Source organism: Piliocolobus tephrosceles, chromosome 8, assembly GCF_002776525.5.
Source record: "Piliocolobus tephrosceles isolate RC106 chromosome 8, ASM277652v3, whole genome shotgun sequence".
In the NCBI taxonomy this organism is placed as follows: domain Eukaryota; kingdom Metazoa; phylum Chordata; class Mammalia; order Primates; family Cercopithecidae; genus Piliocolobus; species Piliocolobus tephrosceles.
In genome coordinates, this window is record NC_045441.1 from 11,384,517 (window position 1) to 11,398,029 (window position 13,513).

The window sequence follows — 13,513 nt, forward strand, 5'->3', positions numbered from 1 at the left end:
CAGGTGTTTCTAGTTTAGAAACTTGAAAGGCAGAATGTGTTTTTGCGTCTTCTAGGAGGGTTTGCTGAGGACCGGACCACGTAAGCCTGAGTGGATCCGGACTCAGCTGCAGCCCTTACCTGCCTCGTGCTGATGATCTATGCATGCAGCAGACACATCCACTGTCCTGTGTGCGGGTTTTTAAAACAGTTGCCCTGGATGAAACTGAATAAACCAGTGACGATATTCAAAGTCTTTCTGTTCTTGGGGGGACGCTGTGGGCAGAGGGGATAAACTGCAGCCCCTGGCCCTCCCCTGGCATCTGCTGACTGGGGGACCCCCATCATGGCATAAAAACCTTCTCCTGTAGCGCCCTCTGGCCTCCTGTCACTGGCCAGTGTCCTCCCAGGCTGCCCCGGGAAGGGGGCGTGGACATCTCTAGAATGGAAGCAGGGTGCTCAGGTCCGGATACGCTGCCATGGGGCTCCAGCCAGGTAGGACCCCGAGAGCACAGGGTGCCTCTGCCTGCCGCTTCCCCTCCCAGACAGGTCCCTCTCTTTCCAGAAACAAAGGAGGGGCAGCCCCAGAGGGTGGTTGAGTGACAACAGAGCCCACCTGGACAGGGTCGGCTTGGAGGTCCCCCCAGTCCCTTCAGGAGAGGAGCCACTGGAGCACTGGTCACCTTGGGACGTTCTCCAGCCCCAGGTCACTGTGGGGCAGCGGGAACAGGTGGGTCCCTCCTGTGGGCTGGTGGCACGCTAGGACGCACCAGACAGCTTTTTTTTTTTTATTCAGAGTGGCTCTGTCACCCGAGCTGGAATGCGGTGGCATGATCTTGGCTCACTGCAACCTCCTTCCTCTGGGTTCAAGTGATCTTGTGCCTCAGCCTCCCCAGCAGCTGGGATGACAGGCACACACCACCATGCTTGGCTAATTTTTGTATTTTTAGTAGAGACGGGGTTTCACCATGTTGGTCAGGTTGGTCTCGAACTCCTGACCTTGTGATCTGCCCACCTCGGCCTCCCAAAGTGCTGGGATTAGAGGTGTGAGCCACTGCGCCCAGCCTGTGTTTTTAAAAATATAGATTTATTTTAGAGACGGTCTGGCTCTATTGCGCAGGCCGGAGCCAAAGTGCAGTGGTACAATCACAGCTCTCTGCAGGCTCCAGCTTCTGGGCACAAGCCATCCTCCCACCTCAGCCTCCCAAGTAGCTGGGACTACAGGTGCACACACCACCATGCCCAGCTAATGTTTTTTGTAGAGATGGGATCTTGCTATGTTGCTCAGTGTGGTCTTGAACTTCTGGCCTCAAGCGATCCTCCTGCCTTGGCCTCTGAAAGTGCTGGGATTACAGGTGTGAGCCACCATGCCTGGTCGGTTCTGTATTTTGTCGCCCACTGAGGTAGAGGCCCTCTTCTAGGAAAGAATTTGTTTTATTTTGTTTTGTTTTGTTTTTTCGAGACAGTCTCTCTCTATCGCCCAGATTGGAGTGCAGTGGCACGATCTCAGCTCGCTGCAACCTCCACTTCCTGGGTTCAAGCAATTCTCCTGCCTCAGCCTCCTGAAAAGCTGGGACTACAGGCGTGCATCACCACCATGCCCAGTTAATTGTTGTTGTTGTTTTTTGAGATGGAGTTTCACTCTTGTTGTCCAGGCTGGAGGGCAGTGGCACGATCTCAGCTCACTGCAACCTCTGCCTCCCAGGTTGAAGCAATTCTCCTGCCTCAGCCTCTTGAGTAGCTGGGATTACAGACATGCAGCAACACGCCTGGCTTATTTTTGTGTTTTTAGTAAAGAGGGGGTTTCTCCCTGTTGGCCAGGCTGGTCTTGAACTCCCGACCTCAGGTGACTGCCTGCCTCAGCCTCCCAAAGTGCTGGGGTTATAGGTGTGAACCGCCGCACCCAGCCTTTTTTTTTTTTTTTTTTTTTTTTTGTTTTTGGTATTTTTAGTAGAGACTGGGTTTCACCACATTGGCCAGGCTGGTTTCAAACTCCTGGCCTCAAGTGATCTGCTGGCCTCCGCCTCCCAAAGTGCTAGATTACAGGCTTGAGCCACTGCACCAGGCCTTGTTATTATTTTTAACTCTGGCACTTCACCTTAGAGGCCGCTAGGAATCAGGTGTGCCAAGCAACTGGCACCACTACATGGAAAGCGTTTAGGGCACTGCCTTGGTTCTGCCAACCCTGAGAGGCCAGGCTGCCCCTTGGGCTGGGCAGTGGCCTCAGTACCAAGCCCCGGGCCAGCAAGCCCACCAGCCTCAAGAAAGACTGCACTTCCGGTGGAGGCTGCCGTTTCCTTAAAGGGAAAACATGCCCCGCCCCTGTCAAGGGCAGGACACCAGTCACTGGCATGGAAGAACCCACTCCACACCCAGCAGATCATCGACACAGACTTTTTTTCTTTCTTTTTTTTTTCCAGATAGAGTTTCGCTCTGTCGCCCAGGCTGGAGTGCAATGGTGCGATCTCGGCTCACTGCAACCTCTGCCTCCCGGGCTCAAGTGATTCTCCTGCCTCAGCCTCCTGAGTACCTAGGATTACAGGCACCCACCATCATGCCTGGCTAAATTTTGTATTTTTATTTTATTTTTATTTGTATTTATTTATTTATTTATTTTGAGACGGAGTCTCGCTCTGTTGCCCGGGCTGGAGTGCAGTGGCTGGATCTCAGCTCACTGCAAGCTCCGCCTCCCGGGTTGATGCCATTCTCCTGCCTCAGCCTCCCGAGTAGCTGGGACTACAGGCGCCCGCCACCTCGCCCGGCTAGTTTTTTGTATTTTTTTAATAGAGACGGGGTTTCACCGTGTTAGCCAGGATGGTCTCGATCTCCTGACCTCGTGATCCGCCCGTCTCGGCCTCCCAAAGTGCTGAGATTACAGGCTTGAGCCACCGCGCCCGGCCAATTTTTGTATTTTTAGTAGAGACGGGGTTTTGCCATGTTGGTCAGGCTGGTCTTGAACTCCTGACCTCAAGTGATCCTCCTGCCTCAGGCTCCCAAAGTGCTGGGATTATAGGCGTGAGCCACCTCGCCCGGCCCAAGATTTTTTGCTTCAGATGCTGCAGAGCCCTGGTGGGGCCCAGGAGGGCAAGGCCCAGACAGGAGCCGAAACCCATGTAGACCCTGACAACCTACAGCTCACACCTGTAATCCCAGCACTTTGGGAGGCTGAGGTGGGCAGATCGCTTGAGCCAAGGAGTTCGAGACCAGCCTGGGCAACATCGCGAGACCCTGTCTCTACAAAAATACAAGAATTACCCGGGCTTGGTGGTATGTGCCTGTAGTCCCAGCTACTAGGGAGGCTGAGGTGGGAGAATCATCTGAGCCCAGGGAGGTCGAGGCTACAGTGAGCCAAGATTGTGCCACTGCACTCCAGCCTGGGTAACACGAGTGAGACCACGTCTCAACCCCTTTCCCAGCCAGTCTGTGGCCCACCCACCCATGGGTACTGTGGGATAGGGGACAGGCCGGCTCAACACAAATCGAGGCAGGAATAACCCCAGAGAATGGGCCTTGCATGGAGCTTGGCCCCTACCCCTGCCTGTGAGGGAGGACCAGCCTCGGCCTCACCACCTGCCACTCTGAGCAAACAGGCAGCGCTGTTTCCTGAACATCCTTCAGAAGCGGCTGAAGGATGTCAGCTGAGCCCTCGCTGGGCCTGCTCTGGAGCGGGATGTCTCCAGAAGCCGTCCTCGGAGTCGGCACTTCCCTATTTGGGCGTGTCCCAGTCCCACGCCTCACCGTCCTCTTGCTTGAAGCTCCAAGAGCATGACAGCGGGCGGCCTGGTCTGCTGAGGTAAGCGTGCTGACGGATGCGGAAACTGCCACCCCAAACACAGGTAAGCAGACTTGACCCTGCAGGCAGTAGCTCCTGGGGCCCAGCCCTGCAGAAACACATGGGGCAGGCTGGGCGGAGGGGCTCACACCCATTATTCCCAGCGCTTTGGGATGCTGAGGCAGGAGGATTGCTTTTGAGCCCAGGAGTTTGAGACCAGCCTGGGCAACATAGCAAGACTCTATCTCCACTGAAAATCAAAACAGGGCCGGGCGCGGTGGCTTAAGCCTGTAATCCCAGTACTTTGGGAGGCCGAGACGGGCGGATCACGAGGTCAGGAGATCGAGACCATCCTGGCTAACACAGTGAAACCCCATCTCTACTAAAAAAAATACAAAAAACAAGCCGGGCGAGGTGGCGGGCACTTGTAGTCCCAGCTACTCAGGAGGCTGAGGCCGGAGAGTGGCGTAAACCCGGGGGGCAGAGCTTGTAGTGAGCTGAGATCTGGCCACTGCACTCTAGCCCGGGCGACAGAGCGAGACTCCATCTCAAAAAAAAGAAAAAAAAAAAAAAAAAAAAGAAAATCAAAACAGAACAAGACAACTAGCTGGGGATGGTGGCACACGCCTGTAGTTCCAGCTACTGGGGAGGTAGAGGGGGAGGATCACTTGAGCCCAGGAGTTCGAGGCTACAGTGAGCCATGATTGCGCCACTGCACTCCAGCCTAGGCAACAGAGCAAGACCCTGCCTCCGCACCCCGACCCCCCACCACAAAAAAAAAAAGGAAAAGGAAACATACGCGGCTACGGGGTAGTGTACGTGGGCCAGGCTGTGGCAGAAGCCTCCCAGCATGGCCTTCTCCAGCCCCATCCTTGTTGGGTAAGGTGTCGCTGTGGATGTGTGTCGCAGCTTCAAGGACAGACCCAACTCTAGTGTCACCAACTTACCAGGTAATGGAGTTTCCTAAAGTGTGCTCTGCTGGAAGGGCCAGCACGGAGGGGGCCCGGGGAGGGAGGTTTCTTGCTCTACAGCGTCCCCAAGCCTCACCAGGCCTCTCCCCGCCAAGTCTCTATGTGCATTGTTCTCCAGATGTCCCTCCCCATTGCTGGAGCATCGTGCAGCGGCCAGCCCAGCCTGCCAGGGGCAGAGACCCTGCACTGGTCCCTGGGCTGGCTTATCTGCTCCAGTGCAGGGATGACCAGCTGGAGCTCTGACCCCACTCACATCTGGATACGCAGTGAGAGGCCCGTTGTGGCCGTGACACTGGGAGGAAGCAGGGCTCCACGCTCTTGCTCCAAGTGAGCCGACCAGGGAGCCAAAGTCAAGGTGGCCTGGGAGCCACTTCCACCCACCTGGCTGCTGGGCTCTCACAGCCACTAGAAACCCAGCAGCCTCTCCCCTGGGTCTATGCGGGGCTCTTCAGCCCTCCTGGGCTCAGTGGCTGGGACGCTGCTTTATACACAGTGCATGGCTCCACCACCTGACAGCTCCCAGAGGGTTCTGGGGGTCACTGTAAAGAGTGGTGCTGGCCCCGAACCTTTCCTATCCCCTGGATTTAGCTCCCAGTAGGTGGTGGGGAACTGAACATTTTGTCTCATAGTGGTGGGAGAGAGGGCTGGCCACATGGGTCCAGGCCACCCCCTCAGCCTCCACAGCCTGCCTCTCACCCGGCCACAGGGACAGCAGAGCAGCTCCCCCATCCAGGTAAGCTCCCCACACACAGCCCCATCACAAAGGAATAGCTTCCTGGTGTCGTGGGAGGTGAAGAGCTTTTGTTTTTCCTTTTATTTATTTGAGGGACAGGGTCTTGCTCTGCTGCCGAGTAAGTGCAGTGGTGTGATCATGAGCTCACTGCAGCCTTGACCTCGTGGTAAAGTCATCCTCCTGCCTCAGCCTCTCTTACAGGTGCGCGTCACCACGCCCAGACGCCCAGCTAATGTTTGTATTTTTTGTAGAGATGGGGTCTCACTATGTTGCCCAGGCTGGCCTCAGGCGATCCTCCCACCTCAGCCCCCCAGAGTACTTGGATTACAGGTGTGAGCCACTGCACCTGGCCGGGAGCTCTAATTTTTCCTACATGTTAACAGCATTATGGGGCTGGGAGGAGGCTCTCAGATTTCCCTGCCCTCCTCACATCCTCAATCCCCCGGGGCGTGGGGGTGTCAAGCAGGAGTCAGGCTGAGCCTGACTCTGAAGCTATTACCAGCTCTTTAGTCTAAACTTCAAATCTTCAACCAACTCTGTCCTCTAATCCAACACATTCCCCAAATGAAGGGACTGGACGGTGAGATACCGGGAAACCCCATGAAAATAGATGCATAATAAAGGTGAAAATCATTTAAAATATTCCCTTTTTTTTTTTTGAAACACTCTTGCTCTATCGCCCAGGCTGGAGTGCAGTGGCGCGATCTTGGCTCACTGCACCCTCCACCTCCCGAGTTCAAGCGATTCTCCCACCTTAGCCTCCCGAGTAGCTGGGACTACAGGTGCGAGTCACCACACCCGGCTAATTTTTGTATTTTTTGTAGAGACGGGTTGTCACCATGTTGGCCAGGCTGGTCTCGAACTCCTGACCTCAAGCAATCCACCCACCTCAGCCTCCCAAAGTGTTAGGATTACAGGCGTGAGCCACCGTGCCCGGCCCCCAATATTTTTTAAGCTCAAATGATCCCATGTCCCCAAGACTGTGACAAATTAAATAACCAAAACAAGAGTGGCCATGGTCCAGGTGGAAGGGGGCTGCCCGGCGGTGCGTTCCTATCAAAACCCGCTCCGGGGTGCGGCTCGCACTGCTCACAGCATGTCACCCATCTTCTCTTGAAACCCCGTGAGTTGCAGGAGGCCCTGTCCTGTGCTCCCCGTTTCAATCCCAGCATCAGTCAAGTCTGGAGCCAGGGAGGCGGCTCACACGGGTCTTCCCTGGAAGGAGAGGGCAATTCGCAGCAGTTCCTGGCCCAGCTCTTGCTGGCCCCCTCCGGGGCCAAACTCGGCCGACAGCTCCCGGAAAGTGACGCAGACACGGCGGGCCTCGATGTGTCTGCGGTGGATGGCGTGCTTCCACTGGTGCCTTGCGGCCCCCGTGAGGACCAGCAGGGAGCGGGCGGGTAAGGGGATGGCCACCTCCACCTCCTGGCATAGCACCGACCGGCTGGGTGCTATCACGCTGTCCACCAAGGCCTCCGGGGCAGCCGACGGAGCCGAGCAGAGGAGCAGGCTCCCGGGTGCCTCCCGACACATGGACAGCACGGTGGGGGACAGGAGGTTGAGGCTGACCAGCCGCTCCCCCCACAGCCAGGCGTCGTCCAGGTGGGGGTCGATGGCAGAGCCGCGCTCGGGGCAGTAGTCCAAGTTGCACTGCTCGACGGGCCGGAAGCCCTCCAGCCCCGGGTAGAGGCCCATCCTCCGCACCACCTCCCGGCTGAAGCTGGGGAGGCCGCAGAAGCCCTCAGTCTTTAGCTTCTGTTTCCGAAAGTTGACTTTGGGGCCATAGTCCTGATGGATGAAGACAAAAAGAATATGAGGTATCTGACTTTACGAAGATGTCTACCACAGACTAGGTGGGAAGAATTCAATCACAGTGACCAAGGCAAGCAAAAGCCCCCTGGCTTCATGGAGGTGAAGCAGGAGGAGGCAGACTCAAGGAGACAAAGTGACAGCAAATGGCGGGGCATGGTGGTGCATGCCTGTAATCCCAGCGCTTTGGAAGGCTGAGGCGGAAGGAGCTCTTGAGGCCAGGAGTTTGAGACCAGTCTGGGCAACAAAGTGAGACCTCCTCTCTACAAGAAATTTAAAAATTAGGCTGGGTATGGTGGCTCCCGCCTATCATCCCAACACTTTGGGAGGCCCAGGCAGGTGGATCGTTTGAGCCCAGGAGTTCGAGACCAGCCTGGGCAACAGAGCAAAACTCCATCTCTAGTAAAAAAACAAAAATTAGACAGATGTGGTGGCACAGGCTTTAGTCCCAGCTACTTAGGAGGCTGAGGTGAGAGGACTGTTGGAGCTCAGGAGGTTGAGGCTGTGGTGAGTGGAGACTGAGCCACTGTACTCCAGCTTGGGAGACAGAATGAGACACCCTGTCTCAAAATAATAATAATAATAATTAGCTGGGCTTGGTGGCATATGCCTTAGTTTCAGCTACTCAGGAGGCTAAGGTAGGAGGATCGCCAGCGCCTGGGAGGTCAAGGCTATGGTGAGCCAAGATTACACCACTGTACTCCAGTCTGGGCGACAGAGCGAGACCCTGTCTCAAAAAAAAAAAAAAAAAACCACGAAAAACCTGTACACAAATGTTCACAACAGCCAAAAAGTGACAACACCAATGTCCATTGATAGATGAATGAAGAAATGAAATGTACAAACATCCAACAGGATGTCACAAAAGAATGGGTCCGGGCGCGGTGACTCACGCCTGTAATCCCAGCACTTTGGGAGGCCAAGGCGGGCGGATCACGTGAGGTCAGGAGTTCGAGACCAGCCTGGTCAACATGGTGAAACACCGTCTCCACTAACAATACAAGAATTAGCCGGGCGTGGTGGTGGGCACCTGTAGTCCCAGCTACTTGGGAGGCTGAGCCAGAAGAATGGCTTGAACCTGGGAGGCAGAGGTTGCAATGAGCTCAGGTCATGCTACTGTACTCCAGCCTGGGTGGCAGAGTGAGACTCTGTCTCAAAAAAAAAAAAAAGCTACAATGAAGGCTGAGGGGGCACCCAGGGATGCTGACTGTCCCAGTGGCCATACATGGAGGCTGGGGAGGGAGGAAAGGGGGTGGGGGTGAGGGGACGTGAGGAGGCGGGGTCACTCCAGCCTCCAGTAGAGTCTGGACACAGGTAGGGAAGGGGTGAGTTGGAGGGAACAGCGGGCCCAGGTAAGGGGAAGCGTGTGAGGAGACAGGACACTGATGGTGACAATGGGAGGTGGGGGCGCCTGCAGCTTGGGAGAATGGGGTGCCCGCGCCACCACCAAGCCAGCTGCAGAGAGGGGCAGAGAGCCCAGCAGCACATATCACGGGGAGAGGGGTACCCGGGTGCACCTCTGCCCATCAGACACACGATCTGCAGCAAGCCTGGCCGCCCACAGCCCCAGGGTCTGGGGAAGTCGCCCACTACTAACCCTGGAGGTTTGTGGGGTATGGCTGCAGAGGAAGGGGAGGGTCCCCAGCAGTAGGGCTGCCCCCTCAGCACAGCCCAGCCCTCCCCATGGGCTCAGGGCCGGCCTACCTGCTTCCTCCGTCCAGACTGGGAGAGCTTCCAGGGGTCACGGTCCATGAGCCGCACCAACTCGGCTTCTTCCTCCTGGGTCACAAAGTCCTCGATCAGCATCACTCCTGGGAATGGGAAGGCCCAGCCCTCAAAGTCAGATTCCTCTGCACCCACGGCCCAGCCGGTGTCGGAGCAGTAAATGAAACGGTATGTTTTCTGCAAAAGAAACACAGGTCCACAGGCTGGGCAACAGAGCGAGACCCCGTCCCTGCGAAAAGTTAAAATAGGCTGGACGCGGTGGCTCACGCCTATAATCCCAGCACTTTGGGAGGCCGAGGCGGGAGGATCACCTGAGGTCAGAAGTTCAAGACCAGCCTGGCCAACATGGTGAAACCCCATCTCTAGGCCGGGCGCGGTGGCTCAAGCCTGTAATCCCAGCACTTTGGGAGGCCGAGACGGGCGGATCACAAGGTCAGGAGATCGAGACCATCCTGGCTAACACGGTGAAACCCTGTCTCTACTAAAAAGTACAAAAAACTAGCTGGGCGAGGTGGCGGGCACCTGTAGTCCCAGCTACTCGGGAGGCTGAGGCAGGAGAATGGCGTAAACCCGGGAGGCGGAGCTTGCAGTGAGCTGAGATCCGGCCACTGCACTCCAGCCCGGGCGACAGAGCAAGACTCTGTCTCAAAAAAAAAAAAAAAAAAAAACCCATCTCTACTAAAAATACAAAAATTAGCCAGGCATGGTGGCATGTGCCTGTAATCCCAGCTGCTCAGGAGGCTAAGGCTGGAGAATTGCTTAAACCTGGAAGGCAGAGGTTGCAGAGAGCCAAGATGGCACCACTGCACTCCAGCCTGGGCGACAGAATGAGACTCAAAAAGAAAAAAAAAAAAAAGTTTAAATAAAAGTTAGCCAGGTGTGGCAGAGCTACTCAGGAGGTTGAGCGGGAGGATCATTTGAGCCCAAGAGGTTGAGGCTGCAGCGAGCCATGGTTGTGCTACTGCACTCCGGCCTGGACAACAAAGCAAGACCCTGTCTCAAAAAAAAAAAAAAAAAAAAAAGGAAAGATGCGTCCTGGAGCCATGGCAGCCCCTGGCACTTGTGTGCCCTCAGGAGACCCTCTGATGGCTCATTTCTCCTCTCAGGCCGCCGTGGAAGGCAGCTGGAGTCTAGGGGGAGGTGCAGGCAGAGCCTCTGCCCCAGGCTGACCGGGGACGGCCTGCAGCCCTCTGGAGCTAACGTGAATTTGATTGGTTTCCTTTCTCACTTTCCTCCCCTGTAAAAGAGAAGGGTTTGTACAACGCGTTTTTCCTTCTCCATTTTACAAAGGAGGCTCAGCAAAGTTAGGGAACCAGCCCGAGGCTGGACAGCACCTCCTGCACTCCCGTCTCCTCGGCTGCTTCCAGGAGGACCCAAACTGTCTGACTATCTTGAATCTGTGGACCCTCATCTCTTTAGGTCTTTGCTGACGCCACCCCGGTATCCCAGGGGCTGCCCGTGCCTATCACCAGCCTGAGGGTCACCCAGGAGGGCAGCCTCCTTCCCTACAGAGCTGAGCATTTAGCTGAGCTCCTCAGTGCCCCAGCCTCCCTCCTCTTCACTCTTGTCCTCAGGGCACTTTTCCAGACCCAGCATCACCCCTCAATCCTCATACCCTGGGCTGTCACTCAACTCCTACCCCATGTCCCTCTGCTCTGCCACCATCCCTGAGGCCTGGCGGTACTCTCAGGGCTCCCCCATGCTAAAGAAAGTCTGGAAACCAAGACGGGTGTGGTGGCTCACACCTGTAATCCCAGCACTTTGGGAGGCCAAGGTGGACAGATCACCTGGGGTCAGGAGTTCGAGATCAGCCTGGCCAACATGGCGAAACCCCATCTCTACTAAAAATACAAAAGTTAGCTGGGCGTTGTGATGCATGCCTGTAATCCCAGCTACTCGGGAGGCTGAGGCAGGAGAATCCCTTGAATCCAGGAGGTGGAGATTGTAGTGAGTTGAGGTTGCACCAGTGCACTCCAGCCTGGGTGACATAGCCTGTCTCAAAAAAAAAAAAAAAAAAAAAGTCTAGAAACCACTCCTGGCCTTGTCTCCTCCCGAGCCACGGCTCCTCCTCCTCCTCTCCTGTCACCTCCATTCCTGTACCTGCAGCCTCCCATCCCCCAACTCTCCCGGGGCCTCCACCTCTCTCAACTCTTTTCTGCCTTCTGTGCAGCCATCCTTGACCCTGACCCTAAGTCATGCTGCCAGTGACTACTTCTTAAATCTCTCCCTTGGCTTTGGCTACCCCTTCCTGTCCACCTGTCTTCATTAAAAATAGTTAATGGCCAGACGCAGTGGCTCACACCTGTAATCCTAGCCTTTTGGGAGGCCAAGGCGGGAGAACCACTTGAGCCCAGGAGTTTGAGACTCGCCTCAGCAACACAGAGAGATCACATCTCAATAAAGAAATAATAATAAAGTTCTGGCCAGGTATGGTAGCTCACACCTATAATATCAGTTCTTTTGGAGGCTGATGTGAATGGATTACTTGAGTACAGGAGTTTGAGATCAGCCTGGCCAACATGACAAAGCCCTGTCTCTACTGAAATACAAAAAAAGTAGCTGGATGTGATGGCGCTCCTATAGTTCCAGCTACTTGGGAGGCTGAGGCAGGAGAATCACTTGAGCCAGAAGATGGAGGTTGTAATGAGCCGAGATCATGCTAGCGGACACCAGCCTGGGCAACCCCATCTTGAAAATAATAATAATACATTTTTTTGTTTGCTTTTTTGAGATGGAGTCTCACTCTGTCACCAAGACTGGAGTGCAGTGGCACGATCTTGGCTCACTGCAACCTCCGCCTCCTGGGTTCACGCAATTCTCCTGCCTGAGCCTCCGGAGTAGCTGGGACTACAGGCACGTGCCACCACGCCCAGCTAATTTTTTCTTGTATTTTAGTAGAGACGGGGTTTCACCATGTTGACCAGGATGGTCTTGAACTCCTGACCTTGTGATCCTCTCGCCTCAGCCTCCCAAAGTGCTGCAATTACAGGCGTGAACCACTGAGCCCGGCCAATAATAAATTTTTAAAAAAGAGTTTCGCCTTGGCCGGGCGTGGTGGCTCAAGCCTGTAATCCCAGCACTTTGGGAGGCCGAGACGGGTGGATCACAAGGTCAGGAGATCGAGACCATCCTGACTAAAACTGTGAAACCCCGTCTCTACTAAAAAATACAAAAAACTAGCCGGGCAAGGTGGTGGGCGCCTCTAGTCCCAGCTACTCCGGAGGCTGAGGCAGGAGAATGGCGTAAACCTGAGAGGAGGAGCTTGCAGTGAGCTGAGATTCAGCCACTGCACTCCAGCCTGGGTGACAGAGCCAGACTCTGTCTCAAAAAAAAAAAAGGAGTTTCGCCAATGAAATATTTGCATCCATGGTACTAAACGTTTTACATGGATTATCTAGTTTCATCCCTAGGACAGCCCCAAGAGGAAGGTACCATAACTATCATCTATCATGGGCAGGAGGTGTAGACATGCGGAGGTTCTGGCCAGAGTCACCCAGTGAGGACCTCGGAGGCCACCAGACCTCAGCCCTGGGCTCTGTGGCCTGTCTCCTCTTCCTCTCCCATCTCCAGGCTCCTCATACCCTGGGCTGCCACTCGCTGTGGGCCGCTGTCTTTCTCTGTTCTTCCCTTCGGGGACCTCAGCCCCTTCTAATGCTTTACTTCCAGCTCAGACACCTCCTGAGATTGGCACTATCTCCTCCTGCTCCTGGGGCCCTCCCACGGGAAACATTAAAACTGGGAGTCCCCCGTGTGTCGACTGAGCAGGCTGGACTTGTTCCAAAGGCCATGGAGTGCTCTTGAAGGGTTTTAAAGGAGTGACGAGGTCAAATGTGAATGTCAGAAAGATCTGGAGAGGGGGAGGGGCAGCTATGAAGGGGTGGAGGCTGGAAAGTCAGTGAGGAACTGCCCCAGTGCCCTGAGATCCTGGCCACCTCACTCTCCTTGTTCCATAGCCACCGTGTTGGGAAGGTGTTACCTCTACATGGCTGCTGGCGCGGGTCAGACTTTCCACAATTTTTTTTCTTTTCTTTTTTTTTTGTTTGAGGCGGGGTCTTACTCTGCCACTCAGGCTGGAGTGTAGCGGCGCTCACAGCTCGCTGCAGCCTTGACCTCGTGGGCTCAGGCAATCCCCACACCTCAGCCTCCCATGTAACTGGGACTGCAAGCACACGCCACCACACCTAGCTGATTTTTAAATTTTCTGTAGAGGCAAGGTCTTGCTATGTTGTCCAAACTGGTCTCAAACTCCTGGACTCAGGCGATCCTCCTGCCTCAGCCTCCCAAAGGGCTGGGATTCTAGGCATGAGCCACGTCACCTGGCCCCTTTCACAGATTAAAACTCTTAAGTTCATTCATATTGTTGCACAGCCGTCACCACCATTCAGAACTTTTTCATCTTGCAAAACTGAAACTTTTTCCCCATTAAACAACAGCTCCTCATCTCCCCTTCCTGAACCCCTGGCAGCGACCCTTCTACTTTCTGTCCCTGGTGTTTGGACGAACGGAGGCGGGATGGTGCACTTCC

The 13,513-nt window shown here is 55.1% G+C and overlaps 1 protein-coding gene across 3 annotated transcripts in view; it reads right to left on the reverse strand.

Annotated features, from left to right (window-relative positions):
* Window positions 1-5,504: 5,504 nt before the first annotated feature.
* Window positions 5,505-13,513, reverse strand: part of ALKBH4 (alkB homolog 4, lysine demethylase) — a 13,271-nt gene continuing 5,262 nt past the window's right edge. The window contains exons 2-3 of one of the 3 annotated variants that reach the window (XM_023218732.2): window positions 8,968-9,074; window positions 5,505-7,242 (exon numbers count right to left, since the gene is read on the reverse strand). In XM_023218732.2, coding sequence (XP_023074500.1) covers window positions 6,655-7,242; window positions 8,968-9,074 — 695 coding nt within the window. In that variant the 3' untranslated portion in view covers window positions 5,505-6,654. Of the gene's footprint in view, window positions 7,243-8,967; window positions 9,166-13,513 lie in introns of all 3 variants that reach the window. The other 2 variants (XM_023218733.3, XM_023218731.3) reach the window with 2 other exon arrangements.